Consider the following 14,327-nt stretch of genomic DNA (forward strand, 5'->3'; position numbering starts at 1 on the left):
GTGACTCGTTATGTCTATATTACTTAGATTTGATCATTGATAAACGTAAGTAATATTTTACATTATATAATATATAATGTAAAATATTATATATATGTATATATATATATATATATATATATATATATATATATATATATATATATCATTAATTGAAGGAAATATACATGCAATATGTTGGGTAAGGAGTTTGTTTTATGTTATCGTGATACTTTTTTTTGGTGGGAAATGTGTTTTATTATAATTATATGTTCAACACTTGGTAATTCTTTGTAATTCTATAATATGTTTTCTTAAGCAATGCATGAAACATATCGGATCGATTTGAAGCTCGGATCATTTTCGTTTTGATGTTTAGTATCAATTTCACTGTTATTTCTTTGTAGTTGATGTGCCTGTTATCATTTTAGTTTAAAGAGCCATGTCAGACCAACATACATTCCTTCAACGTGTGTTCAATTCAAGTGTTAACAAAAATGATTTTGTTTTTCTCAATAACTTACACGCTCGGCAAAAAACAATATCGCTGCTGTGAATTGTCGTGACCTTTTGACTTAAGGATTTGGTGCACGAACAAGTAATATGAAATAAATCGATTTGTGTTTGTGTTTATTATTGTTTACTGTAACTATAGGTAGCAGTCCGAGGTAACGTCAAGGACTTTGAAAGGGTGTACAAGAAGGACACATCTCGCCTGCATCTCCGAGACAGCAGTAACGCGGTACCCTTCCACCATGCCTGCGGGGCGGGTAAACTGGATATCATGGAGTTCATACTCCAGAAGGGCGGAGGTACGTAAAATACACACTGCCAATTCCCGCAGGGACAATTGAATAGGTCTACTAGTAGATGGATTTAATTTCGTCTCGATATTTCATAGTTTGATGCACAAACTTTTAAAATGAGTAAATTACATCTACGAAGAGTTTATCGCAAAATGGACCAAGCGCCATTTTTAAGAATTTCAAAGTTATTACATTATCAGATGGAGCAAAACAAAACCTTTCCGGTGATACCTTACTCGACTTCATAGCTAGGCATGCAACTTAAGGTTTTTATTGAATATATCCCTTATTCTCTTATTCTTTTCTTTGTTTATCAAATTTAATTTTCATGTATACATCAACTTAATAGAAAGAATGGAGTTAGACCGTTTTAGAACGCCATTTTACACACACACATACACGCACACACACACACACACACACACACTTGTATCTATGTATGTATGTATGTATATATACATGTATATCTATATATCCACATATCATGTGTGAAACTATCATGTTGATGGAAATCAAAAGAGAGGGAGAGAGTGAATTGTACACTGGACAAACTGTGCATTCGAATTGATATTATGCTATATGGAGATGCGTACAATCTTCCCCCACTTATGTCACTGCACGTGAAGTGCTACTTGATAGTGTGACCATGCACGAATAAAGCACTCTTGCAGTGATATTGGATGTCTCGTTTTTGAGCTGACTGAGACGAAGAGTAGATAAATATTGGAGTTCGGACAAGCAGAGTCCATTATCTGTCCGACAGTTTTAATGGCTCTCAAGATGACAAAATGAGTCGCGTGTGCGGTAATTATGCTATGGCATCGACACAATAATGTAGTGCACTTAACCTATTTATTATGAGGATGCTTATTTCGTATGTACGATTCTCTTATTCTTTCTATTTGAATATGAGAAGAAAAGAAGCAATGACATTATATCGCCTGTGTGTGGGTATCTAAACACAGGCAGCGCATGAAAATAATAATAATAATAATAATAATAATAATATTAATAATAATAATAATAATAATAATAATGATAATAATGATAATAATAATAATAATAATAATAATAATAATAATAATAATAATAATAATAATAATAACAATAATAATACATTTATGAACCGCGTATTAAGCACACGCTTCTCTATGCGCTGTACAGAAAGGCAAAGATACAACATACAAACAAATGACTAACAAATATAACAATCAACATGATAAGTACAATAAATAAGGAAAGGGGTAAATGAATGTTTATCTTAATCGAGGAAGACGAAAAAGGTGAGTTTTCAAACTGGATTTGTAATTTCCAAAACTGGGTGCCCGTCTAATGTTTTGTGGGAGATTATTCCAAAGATTAGGTCCAGCAACTGCAAAAGATCTGCCCCCGTAATATGACGTGTTGGTTCTGGGTGTGTGAAGAAGCGCTTGGGTGCTTGAGCGAAGGTTGCGAGGAGGGTGATATTGCTCGAGCAAATCTGCTAGATATGTTGGGGAAGAACTATGTCGTGCCTTGTAGGTCAGCAATATGAGTTTGAACATTATGCGTTTGTCAACAGGTAGCCAGTGTAATTTTTTGAGGGTATGTGTTATACTTTGTTGACGAGGAGTTCGTGTGACAAGCCTGGCTGCGACGTTCTGCAGCATCTGCATGCGGTTGATGTCGTTAGAAGGAAGGCCATACAGCAAGCTGTTGCAGGAGTCTATCCGGCTGGTGACAAATGCATGAACCAGAATGAGTGTAGCTTTATTTTTGAGGAAACCTCTGAATATCCCCGAATCTCATGAAATATTCAAAAATACCACCAGTTCTGTCTTTTCCTTTTTCATTGTTAGAATTCACAATAATTGTTACAATCTACGATGAACTGGGAATTATTTCTCTTAGTCTTCGGGGAAAAAAAGAAATCAATTAGTCGATCTGTTTAAATAGCTTGACGGTATAGTCTTAGTGCTGCAGATTTTGTTTGTTCTACCGTTTGTATTTATAGGAAGAGTTAGCTATACATCAAAATGAGAATACACATAATTTCCACAAGTAGTTTCTATATCAAAGCAACGTACAGGATAAGAGCGTAATCTTCACGTAGTGCGCAGTTGCACCTCTGAAGTGTTTTACATCCACAAAAATGAGAGCACGGAGACAGTGCATTATTTCAATATACACATTTAGTGCCCAGATATAAAAAGATTGACACATTCTTCCTTATTCTTTCCATCAGTTCTATTAATGATCACATTTAATGCCAATGGAAATTTACAAAATCACTTTGAATGTGTTAACAAATTGAACCAAACTATTAATGATTTTTTAACGAAAATAATATAATAATTACGAATAGAAAAAAAAATGCCGAACTAATTTCATATGACCGTGTTAGTACATAAGTTGTCATGAGCAGCTGATAACGAATAATAAAACAAAGTGAAAACATGATTTTTCACAATCAATTATGCAAAAGGAAACGTACAAAAAGCCTCCCTGTTCACTTATCCCGGCAATATAACCCCTACCTGAAATCTCGCATATCATGTTTACACAATCATATTAACACCTACCTCTACATCTTTAACGAAGTGATTTGCAGTACACAATATTATGATAATGATGTATGTATAAATATATATAAATTCATAATACATACATACATACATACACAGTTTAAGATTGTACGTATCTCTTCTTGCACATTATAAAAAATGTTCTTGTACGATATCACGACCTCTATGTCAGGGCAATTGATTTGGTTCAACTATAATAGTATACGGTGTTCTTGAATTTTTTCTTGATTGATTCCGGTGCAGACTTTTGAGCGATTCCACGATGACATATTATTTAGTCATGCATCTCGTTCTGAGCTCTGACGCGATTGTCAGATGGATGTTTACTCGGTTGAAATATTATATCGATGAATTTGCGTCAGTGCTTATTCCGCGCCCTTTACTGGCCTTAAGCGATGCAGCGTACCGCAGAGGGATAATTATTATACGGCGGCCAATGTTTTCACATCCAAAAATTCCCTCTTCCTAAAGCAATTGAGTAACGTGATAAGTGTCATTCTCATTCCCGTCATGTTTGTCTTTTTCCTCCTTAACAAGTGATCGGGTAGCAGTATAGAGCAACCTCCACATACATTGCACGTTTGTTCAAGACATAAGTAGCAATCGTTTGCATTTTTGTGTTCACTAAGGGAGGCCCTCAAAAAGGAGACTGTCGAAAGGAAATCATTTTCTATCAAACAATAAGTAACTTCAGGACGGTATATTTTTATCTGATTATTCAATTTGGATTGTTTTCATCCAAAATCAAAAGACCAATTTATGGACCTCCTATCAGTAAATGAAATTTCATGAATTTGAATACATTCAAATATACAAAATGAGATGTAAATTTGATACAACAAGAATGCATTTAAAGAAAAATAAAGATAATTTGACAGGATGAGTTCAACAAGTGAACAATACAGTAGCTGTATATATACACATCACTCTGTCCGTAATGAGGAATAAGTCCTTCCAGACAAGCCCACGAAATCAAAACACATGTGAGCTGATATAGAACAATCTTTGCATTTTCTTGTCCTCATTTTAATCCTGACATAACAAAAATGATAAGTTCTCCACGACGTACCTCAGCGTGGTACTACATGGGTCGGTAGTTCATGCACCAAGTAATCATCATGTGTGTGTCCCATAGTTGTTATGTCCCATTGTTTTGTTCCATTCAGCAAGAACTATAAGATTAATGCTCTTGTTTTCTGTCACAACAATGATTAAATGGCAAGATACATTTCGCGCTATGACTCATTACCAATTAACTATCAACATTTTCAATGTCTGTACGTGTTGATGTTTATTTTGTTGTTGTTGTTGTTGTTGTTGTTGTTGTTGTTTTGAATTTCTAGACCTTGAAGCTATCGATGGCCAGGGAAACAGCGCCCTCCACTGGGCAGCCGAGAAAGGCCAGGCTGCCGCCATTGATTTTCTCATCCTGAAGGGCATCACCCCGAATCGTCTTAATCATCAGTGCATGTCCCCCTTGCACACCGCGTGTGATCTGGACGTTGCAGACTCAACAGAGGTATGATGCAAATTCACATCAATTTTGAAAAAGCAACTTGACATAGGGATAAGTGCATTTCCTCCTAAAATGAAGCAAAAGGTGAAAAAAAAGTACAGCCGTATTCTTTACTTCAAATTTCAGCAGCAGGTACATTGTACCATTCCCCAGATCTCCCACGTGTTGAACAAAGATGGTGTAAGTGAACGTGATAACATAAGTCTTGACTAATGGTTTAGGATATAACGCCATTGACAGCAATGATATCTTAATTGCTGGTATCAATAAAACTTGTTTAATACAAAAACAAACGTTTTGTGTGTTTTTCAAGTCAGGTTTAAGTATAAGAGAATGTGAATTATATTCTCTAATCTAATGTTGATCATAACTGTGCAGAAAAATATAATCTATGTGACCCTGCATCACAAAACAAACACAAAGTAGCCATACATGTATTTCACTTCTCTACAAAAAAGAGTTGTAGAAATACTGCTGAAAATGCACTGTCCCATTCAGTTTATGATCACAAACTGAAGAATAATGTAGAAGAAGGGTAGTTCATTCGGAAAATATATAAAAAAAACTCATTATTGACTTAGTTGAACCCTTTTCACCTTTTTTGAGTCCTCACGTAAAATCAAGGGGTGCGACTTTTTGTTTGTTTTGTGATGCACGGTCACACACACACACACACACACACACACACACACACATTATTATATAGATAGATAGATAGATATAGACATACATATTCATGCTCTCAGAATTTTGTATGTAGAATGATGCTCTCTCAATTTTGCCTATAAGGTATTAAAAAAATCGTATTTTTCTTTTCATTCAAACATAAAAAATCAAACAAACAAGACAACGTGTGAATACAATGCTATAAAAACAGCCACACGTTGTGACTAATTATGATTATCATCTGAAGGAAGGGAATGGGGGGGGGGATGACAACATGCGTGTCAACCATCCTTATTGTTATGGAGGAAATATGGACTATTTTCATTGGTCTTTTATTGGTCAATGTTAAGAGTCATGATGGACCGAAGAATGGAGATTTGACTCTCATTGATTGCAGGGTCATCAGAAGTACAATAGCATCACATGATATAGTCTGTCGATATCACTGAAAAATATGACATCCAAAAGGATGATTAATCTTTTTACTCCTTGTCAATTTGTATATATTTCAAAGGAATAAAAGGGAATAAATTACACGTTTCATAATATGAAATAATAATATATTATCGGTTATACACGATGTATGTCATATTATGACGTATACATAGTGTATTATCTGATAAGGTGACACAGCATCACTTTCATACATAAATCAACAAGATAGAAATGGTATCATTTTCATGGAGATGGATTATAACTGTCTCCTTAGATATGGATGAAAATATGAATAAAGGATTTTTTGTCAGATTCAAAAGAAAAGAGTAGCCTCACAGACTTGATTTCCGAGTATCCAATGTAGAATGAGTGCAATGAGGATTTTTATTGTTGTGATTTTTTTTTTTCTGAATTCCCTGACAACGTTCCAGGCACTGTGCAAACACAGACCCCAGGTTGATATCAACTGCCCGGGAGAGCTGGGTCAGACACCGCTGCATTACTGTGCCGTGAGGGACAGCGTGAATGCTGCTAGAAAGTTGGTCAGTTGTGGCAGAGTGCCATTTTCGTTTCTTTTTTTTTTTTTTTTGCTTTTGTTTTCTCTCTCTCTCTCCCCCCCCCCCCCAACCCATCGTATCCTGGCGTAATTTTTCTGAATAAATCATCCTCGATTATACTCTCCAAATTGACAACTCTGAATTTTACTGCGTATCCTGCATTGAAGAAAAATATAGATGAACAGAATAAATCTAATCAATCTGTACAGACGCACAAGAAAGCGTCAAATGGGGTTAACACAAGAAATACTGACTTAGATTTTTCCAGCTGTGCGGCGATTTGATGGGTCACTGTAACAAATTAATGACTGTGAGAAAGAGTTGTTTTTATTTACTGAAAAGGTAAAAGTTGACTATGGCCATGAGACTCGAATGAAAGAGAAGTTTGCATTCAGTGTGATGAAATACTGTCGCAGCAAATTGTTAAACTTATGATAAAAATAATGATGAAAAACGACAGCATCGTGCCACAGAAACGAATTCAAGCATGTCAAGAGGCAACGTTTGTGATGCTATGCGTCTATTGCTTCCTCATACTTCACCACGTATTGCCTCAGTAAAATACTCTCACCAATAAGTAATCCCAATCTAAACCCCTTTCTCTTTCCACAACGTCAGTGCGCTTCAGTTTGATAAAATTTGCGTAGTGGTGTACTGTCCTTTTATAAAACTTGGTGCATGAAGGTCGCAATTTGAAACTAACACTATCCGCAAAACATCTGAACTTTGATATCAAAATTACATGATGAGGTCGATTGCATTACCTCAACCACTGAAACAGTATGTATTCTTTGAGCAGAATAACACTACCGTTCCTTTAATGTACGTCAGTGACATTGTTACTGCCGCGGAATTTAGGATTTTCTTTTTTTTTTTCTTGATTATTTTACCACAAATGTTTGGGGGTTTTATAATGACGTAAGTCATGTGGATGCCTTAACATTCTGCACTAGCTGTATTGCAGTTCAGAGTGGATTAGGATCGAGGATTGTCGCTCTTGAAATTGGGTCACATTGTATTGAAACAGGTTTACAGTATGCCCGTTCTTCACACCCCGTTTTGTAACGTGTTTAATGTAGCAACGCAACCAAAAACAGATAGACATTCGTAATTAAGTTCACTCGGTAAGCATGATGAGATGAAGTGACCGGAAAGTTTAAGCTCCTAAACAAAAACAGGACCAAATAAGAAATGGCTTCAGTGAACCATGTCACTATCAAGACACACGTACTACTGTCATATCTGGCGACATTAAGTGATTGACGCTCGTGTTTCGCATTTCAGCTTGAATTCCAACCGGCTTTATCGAGACCGGATCAAAATGGCGTCTATCCAATCCACGCGGCAGCCACGCACGCCTCTGCCAAAGTGCTGGATCTTCTTTTCGCAGAGTGTGAGTCGATTGCAACAATTCCTCATCATCGATTATATCTGTCAGTGTGTTTCACATTCCAGTCCTATAGTGTGTTTCACTTCACGCAATGCTCGCACGCATTCTATTCCTTGAAGACCAATTGGAAACGTGGCTAGACGCCCAAAATATGTCAGTTGTTTGCTAGTACATTATTGTCTATGTGTCCAAATCCATTAACAGTGCATCACATTGCATACTTAGACTGCATATCGTTTTTGTATAATTATACTGTATAGTGTGTGGAATCTCATGCCCTTGAGTGAGTGTGGAGGTGGAGGGGAGGATGGGGGGGGGGGGGTGAGGGGAGGATGTAGAGTGTCAGAAATAGTTCTTATGCTGAGGTCAAGGGGCGATGCTCCCCCTCCCCCCCCCCCCCCCCCCCCCCCCCCCCACAGGAGAACTCCAGTGATAAGTTGTACCAAGTTTGGGACAATGAAAAAGTCCTTAGAATAGCAAAGTTTGTAGATCCATTTAAATCTCAGATTCCCAATGTCCTCAATGGATACAAACGTCAATTGCAAGCTTTTTATGAATTATAACGGACAATAGCTCTTTCATCTCGCTGCTGTTTCAGAAGCTTTTACAAATAAAATGCAATTTAAATTTGAGTTGTAGGCCCTATGTCGAATGGCTATAGCAGCTGTATAGATTTTGTCCCTTTCATGTAGCAATTTTTGATTACAATGAGATAACTTGATGCAAGAAACTTATTCTTTTGGATGTGTTTAACCCCTTTCAAGGAACTTCGTTCAGGAGTTGTGTACTTCAACGGATTCATGAGGCTAATTATGGCATCATCATTATTGTATTAAATTTACATCTTGTGGTTTGCTACCGATTATCCTCTTTCGTCAAAGCAGAAAAAAAAATCACAGTTTTACTATAGATTTAAACTAACTTTAATGAAACTTCTATCACTTTAGTTTTTCGTTTGATCTTGCTCTGTTTACCTACGCTGCAAGGCTTGAATGACAACTGTGGCGGTAGTGGTGGTTGCACTTTTACATGTCCATTAAGTGGATTTAACCCTGAAAACTTATTGGATACCCAGTACTCCCACTAAAACCAAACGAACGTTAGTGATCGACGTTAATGAAACGGAAAATCAAACCGCTGAACAGAACGGATTTGGCTGAAGTTAATTTGCCTTCATTACAATTTTGTTGCTATGGCTATACATGGCAATTACGGTCAAAATACCCTGGTACCACCACGCTGGCCCTGTCATGGATTTTCGCGAGTAATGACAATTAACGAAGCAGCAGATGACTTGCGCAAATTAACAAGTAAACATCCATTATTTCATCGTATATTTGACACATATAATTATGTTCTCTATATATATCAGGGCCGGTAAAAGCCTAATGTACGATAATTGCTCAATGAATGATAATGCATTTGTCCCAACTGGAGCGCGTCAATCAGGACTAGGTTACCTGTGGTTTGTTCCCTTTAATGGGTTCCCGCACTCCATATATCAGCAGGTGGAAAAAATGGAACGGACAGATCGCAGCTTCTTACTGTGGTCGACAAAGAAGGGAACTCCGCCCTCCACTCGGCGGTGAACAGCGGGGACTTCGCCGCCGTCAAGCTCTGTCTACAATACGGCGCGCGCATAGACAAACAGCAGGTACACACAACAAACCCTTGAGGCCAAAATCCTATAACTTTGCCATCTCCTGCATTTGATATTAGGTCTAAATATCAAAATGCAAAAATTCTATGATGTCAAAATCCCCACAAAGGCTGAATACAGTGCTAAAATGATAATGATGATGATAATAATAATGATAAAAATGATAATAATAATGATAATAATAATAATGATGATGATAATAATAATAATAATAATAATAGTAACAACAATGATAATAATAATACTAATAAAATATTCCTGTTATGGTAATCTCGTTACGCAAAGAAGAAATTTCACTTTTTTATTTAAAGCAAGAAGGATGCTGACAGGATAATTTTTTTTTACGAATGAAAATTAAATAAATGACTGAAAAACTTCATCTTCACATCAATTGATCACAAAAAAAAACCCTGAAAAAATAGGTATGGAACAAACTTTACAATATTACACTTTGACAGAGCACAGGCGAGTTCTGATTCTTGCATGGTAAAAAAAGAGGATACTCGTTGTCCATTCTGATATCGTAATTTGTAAAGAGTGACTGTGCATGAAGAAAATCATATTTCTTTGATCAAAAGATTACAAAATTTTTAATAAAATCCCGAAAGAATGTGGCTTCCAAATTTTGCTGATATTAAAAGAGATAACTACATGTTTATTCACCCAGATTACTTAAAAAGGATAAACACTAGAAAATGACCAAATTTTTGTTGCTTTCAATAAGGCTGACAAATCGACACCGGTCCATTTAGCCTCATCTCAAGGCGCTCTCGACATGGTACAACTCATGTTTTCCTCTCAAGACGAGAGCAGGAAGTCACTCAGGATAAAAGACATCCAGAATCAGACGCCGTTGCACAAGTAAGCATCATGGATGAAATCGTCGTTCATTGATTATATTATTCTTAGTATTACCATTTGATGAAAGCCCTATATAGGCAGAGGTTCGATTAAACATGTAGGAGAAATATGACAAGATAGCAGAATTGGAATTAAACATAGACAATTTCGAGTTTTGCTGATGTTATTTCCAATTTAACGCAATTTTGTTTAACACTTTATGGAAATTTGTTTTATCTACTTTAGATATCACGTGTCCCTGCAAAGGACGTGGAAACAAACTTGTTAATTATCACTTATTGTCGGAGTGAGCGCGCGTGTGTGTGTGTGTGTGTGTGTTTGTGTGTGTGTGTGCGTTTGTCATTTTGAGTGCCCTTGTTTACACATTATCACTTATGTTTCATTATTTCCAGAGCTGCAATGTTTGACCACAGCGAGGTTGCATCATATCTACTGAATGAGGTAAGCTCGTTACCCTTTTTTGATTTCCTTTTCGTATTTCCTTTGCTCAAGAGGACAAATGGACTAACTGAACTATTTTAGTGTGCTATACACTTTGTCAAACAGCTTATTAAAGGAACCTAATCATACACTATTCGGAAAGAGATGTATTTGCCACAAAAACACGCACGCTGTTCACCATGAGTGTCTGCGTGAGTGCACATACACACGCAAACAGGGCCATATAACAAGAGAATCTACTGTGTCAGTATTAGGGGGAAGGAGAAGAACCAAATAATCCTTTATCCTCCATACAACTTTAAAACTTCTCGCAGTTTCGTATTCCATGATGTAATGTCCCATGCCTCTTTATCACTATTAGCATAGTAGATGTAATAGCAGACCGACTTCAATGGGTGTAGTGCATTTTTCTGTACCCTCCGTAAATGCTTTGAAAATCAAAGCTAGATCCAAATTAGTACCCTGCTGCTGGCCTCGCTCATTTCATCACACATAGATGCACATGGGTGCGCCCGCGCACATACACTCACACTCACACACATACGCACACACACGCCTACACAAGCGCACGCATGGCAGTCGCATTTTGGCGTGTTTCGCGCATTATGATCACATTCAAGAGGGGTGTAGAGACGCACACCAATTTGATAAAAGAGCAAGAAGACCGCGAAGCCAAAAACAGCATCACTTTTATCACATTATCAATTTGTCGTCTGCAAGTGGATGTTCGAATCATCTAAGCTTGAGCAGAAAATGTCCTCAAGCAACTGTTCAACTCACCTAATCTTCACATGCATTTTTTATGTGATACTCTTTTCAATGCCATGGTTGTTGTGCCTGTTATTATTGCTTTTTAAGGGTGATGCTAAGATCTCTTCAACAGTGCAAGATGGAAATAAATATTTCAATCGCAAAGCGAGTTAACGCCGTTCTTATCAATTTTAGAAAATTGCGATTACAGCTGTTTAAACACAAATGTAATGATAAGAAAATGCGGGAAGTTTTTTTCTGGAATATTTTTGTTTATAACTTCAAGAACACTCCTACTTGCTTTGTAACAAGTGAGATTTCACTGGAAAGGTTTCATTATGCTTTATTTGACAATGGACTTACTTTGAATATTGTTTAGTATGAATCATAACCCGTTTTGCGATGGAAATTTTCAAAAATATCGGGAGCATCTAATATTTCAAATATTTTGTTACAAATTTTCTCAGAGTTTCATTACACTGCGTTTTTCAACAGAAAGAGGGGAAAGAGAGAGAGAGAGAGGGTGGGGGGAGAACAGAGAGAAGGAGAGAGAGGAGAAGGGGGAAGGGAAATGAACATGATTACCATTAGGACTGAACGGAAATATGCATGTCTCTCTTTTGGTATTTGCATTACACACTTAATGCTTTTTCTACGTGTAACACACTGATTGAGGTGTGCGTGACGAGTGCACTTAGTGCGGTTAGCACAGTGCGGTGCTGCGGTGATGTCCCTTGCGTGCGGATTTGCTTTACGTGTTCATGTTCCTTAATGTAGAGAGAATACCTTTAGAATAGTATACATGTCGCCCATTCCTCGACTAAAACTCTCCTCCGGTTGCATAATTGGACGACAGCGGATTAGCCATGCACCTAAAATTGATCTAATAACTTCTTGCCACACTCGACATTCTCGCAAATTGGATTTGTGGTTTTTTTTTCTTTGTGTGTGTGTGTGTGTGTGTGTGTGTGTGTGTGTGTGTGTGTGTGTGTGTTTGTGTGAGAGAGTGCCTGTACGTGTGTGAATGCTTTTTTTTACATGACAATTTCACAAAGACGCTTGCAGCTAATTCTACAGACGTACGTATCTGTAGCAACGACATGTATCAGTGTTTAACTATGACGACGACCACACACACACACACACACACACACACACACACACACACACACACACACACACACACACACACATACACACACACACACAAGAAACCCGTCAACTTTGCCTTTTCTATGTCTGACGGAAGAGCCCATCAAACGAAAGCTGTGGTTCGAAAAGAGACAAAAGCAATCAATTAGCCGTTAACCAAGTTCCAGTTACATAATGGATACCTTTCCAGCGCAAGAGTAGTTGTAGTACTTTCATCTGTCATTTGGCTCTTTAAGTACGCACATTCGTAATGAGTAGTGTCGACTTCTGAACTTTATCGTGAGAGCTCAAAAAAACAAAACGATTTTATAACTTTTGCAAATGGATGGATGCACTGAAATTCTACAAAGATATTGTGCGTTTTTGTCGCATGGTATTCAGGTTGGAAAAATAAACACAAATGTGGTGTAAGTATGTCTCCCAAGAATAAGTTTTCCTGTGGGATCTCACATCTTGCATATCTTATCAAGCTCTCTCACCTTCTCTCTGAGTCATTTCTTATTTCATAGCACAACAACAACAGCATGAACAATACAACGCAGTTATCATTTTATTAAAAAAGCTTTTCAATTCGATTCTGCTCACGTTGGCTCGGCTTCGCAAAATCGTCAGATTCCTTTTTAATTCACACGTGACAAATAGTCAACACAGTTTGTTTCTAATTTGAAGGGTATTGGCTATTACCTCTCTCGTCTTCAGTGTTAGAACATAATTATAGTATTACAGGAAATATGTCTTGCGTTTTTCAGATCCGTTTGAATGTCCCTTCCGCCTGCAAAACGCAGCATGCTGTCCTGGCGTGTCTCCAAGAAACGAGACTGTCACTAACAAGATTGAATGTTTCATTTATGTTAAGCATCTCAGCAAATCTCGTTAGGGCTAATTCTCCTCTGTATTCTGCACTTCGCGGTTGCAATAAATAGTCACCTACAAGTACACACACACACACATCATAGACTGTATATCACGCACGGCTTTACTCGACAGCTCTTGGAAAATACCGCAGATAATGTACGTGATGGCACATGCTCAGCCGTGCCAACAAGGATGTGAATAAGAATGAACGCTTCCTGGTAAAGACAGTATAAGCCTTTTTCTTTGTCTTACAATGTTACTGTAATGCTCTTGCATGCCAAATACAAAAAAAAGTTTTAGAGAAAAATAGTAAATACTAAAGTCATATCGTAACTTTCAGTCTTGGACTTCCTTTTAATACATTATCAATTTCACCATTTATAGCGATACATATCGCAACAAAATATCACATTAACCCGGTATAAATTTTAAATACATATCTTATTGGAGTAATTTCAATTGCAACGGATGTGATGGATAATGCCTACAAAGAAATCAATTGCATGAATAATAACTCAAAAAAAAATACAAGGATTTATCCCCCCCCCCCTTTCTTTGTCCGTCTCTATCTCTCTCCAGATATATCTACGAGAGAGTCATATTCACTCTTGTAACATACTCTTTAACAATAATGAGAATCTTCCTCCTCTTCCTAGTTCTTGGCGAGGGTTTTTGTAGACACTGGTCTTCCATTT

General features: G+C 37.1%; 1 protein-coding gene across 1 annotated transcript in view; it reads left to right on the forward strand.

Annotated features, from left to right (window-relative positions):
* Nucleotides 1–706: 706 nt before the first annotated feature.
* The window catches only part of LOC139710038 (transient receptor potential cation channel subfamily A member 1-like), a 42,890-nt gene continuing 29,269 nt past the window's right edge, over nucleotides 707–14,327 (forward strand). The window contains exons 1-7 of the mRNA XM_071621984.1: nucleotides 707–791; nucleotides 4,693–4,868; nucleotides 6,398–6,508; nucleotides 7,808–7,916; nucleotides 9,422–9,567; nucleotides 10,298–10,434; nucleotides 10,827–10,875. Of these exons, the coding sequence (XP_071478085.1) occupies nucleotides 764–791; nucleotides 4,693–4,868; nucleotides 6,398–6,508; nucleotides 7,808–7,916; nucleotides 9,422–9,567; nucleotides 10,298–10,434; nucleotides 10,827–10,875 (756 nt within the window). The 5' untranslated portion in view covers nucleotides 707–763. The remainder of the gene's footprint in view (nucleotides 792–4,692; nucleotides 4,869–6,397; nucleotides 6,509–7,807; nucleotides 7,917–9,421; nucleotides 9,568–10,297; nucleotides 10,435–10,826; nucleotides 10,876–14,327) is intronic.

This window comes from Diadema antillarum, unplaced genomic scaffold, assembly GCF_040938485.1.
Source record: "Diadema antillarum isolate AM-2024a unplaced genomic scaffold, OU_Dant_1.0 seq00001495_RagTag, whole genome shotgun sequence".
Taxonomy (NCBI): Eukaryota; Metazoa; Echinodermata; class Echinoidea; order Diadematoida; family Diadematidae; genus Diadema; species Diadema antillarum.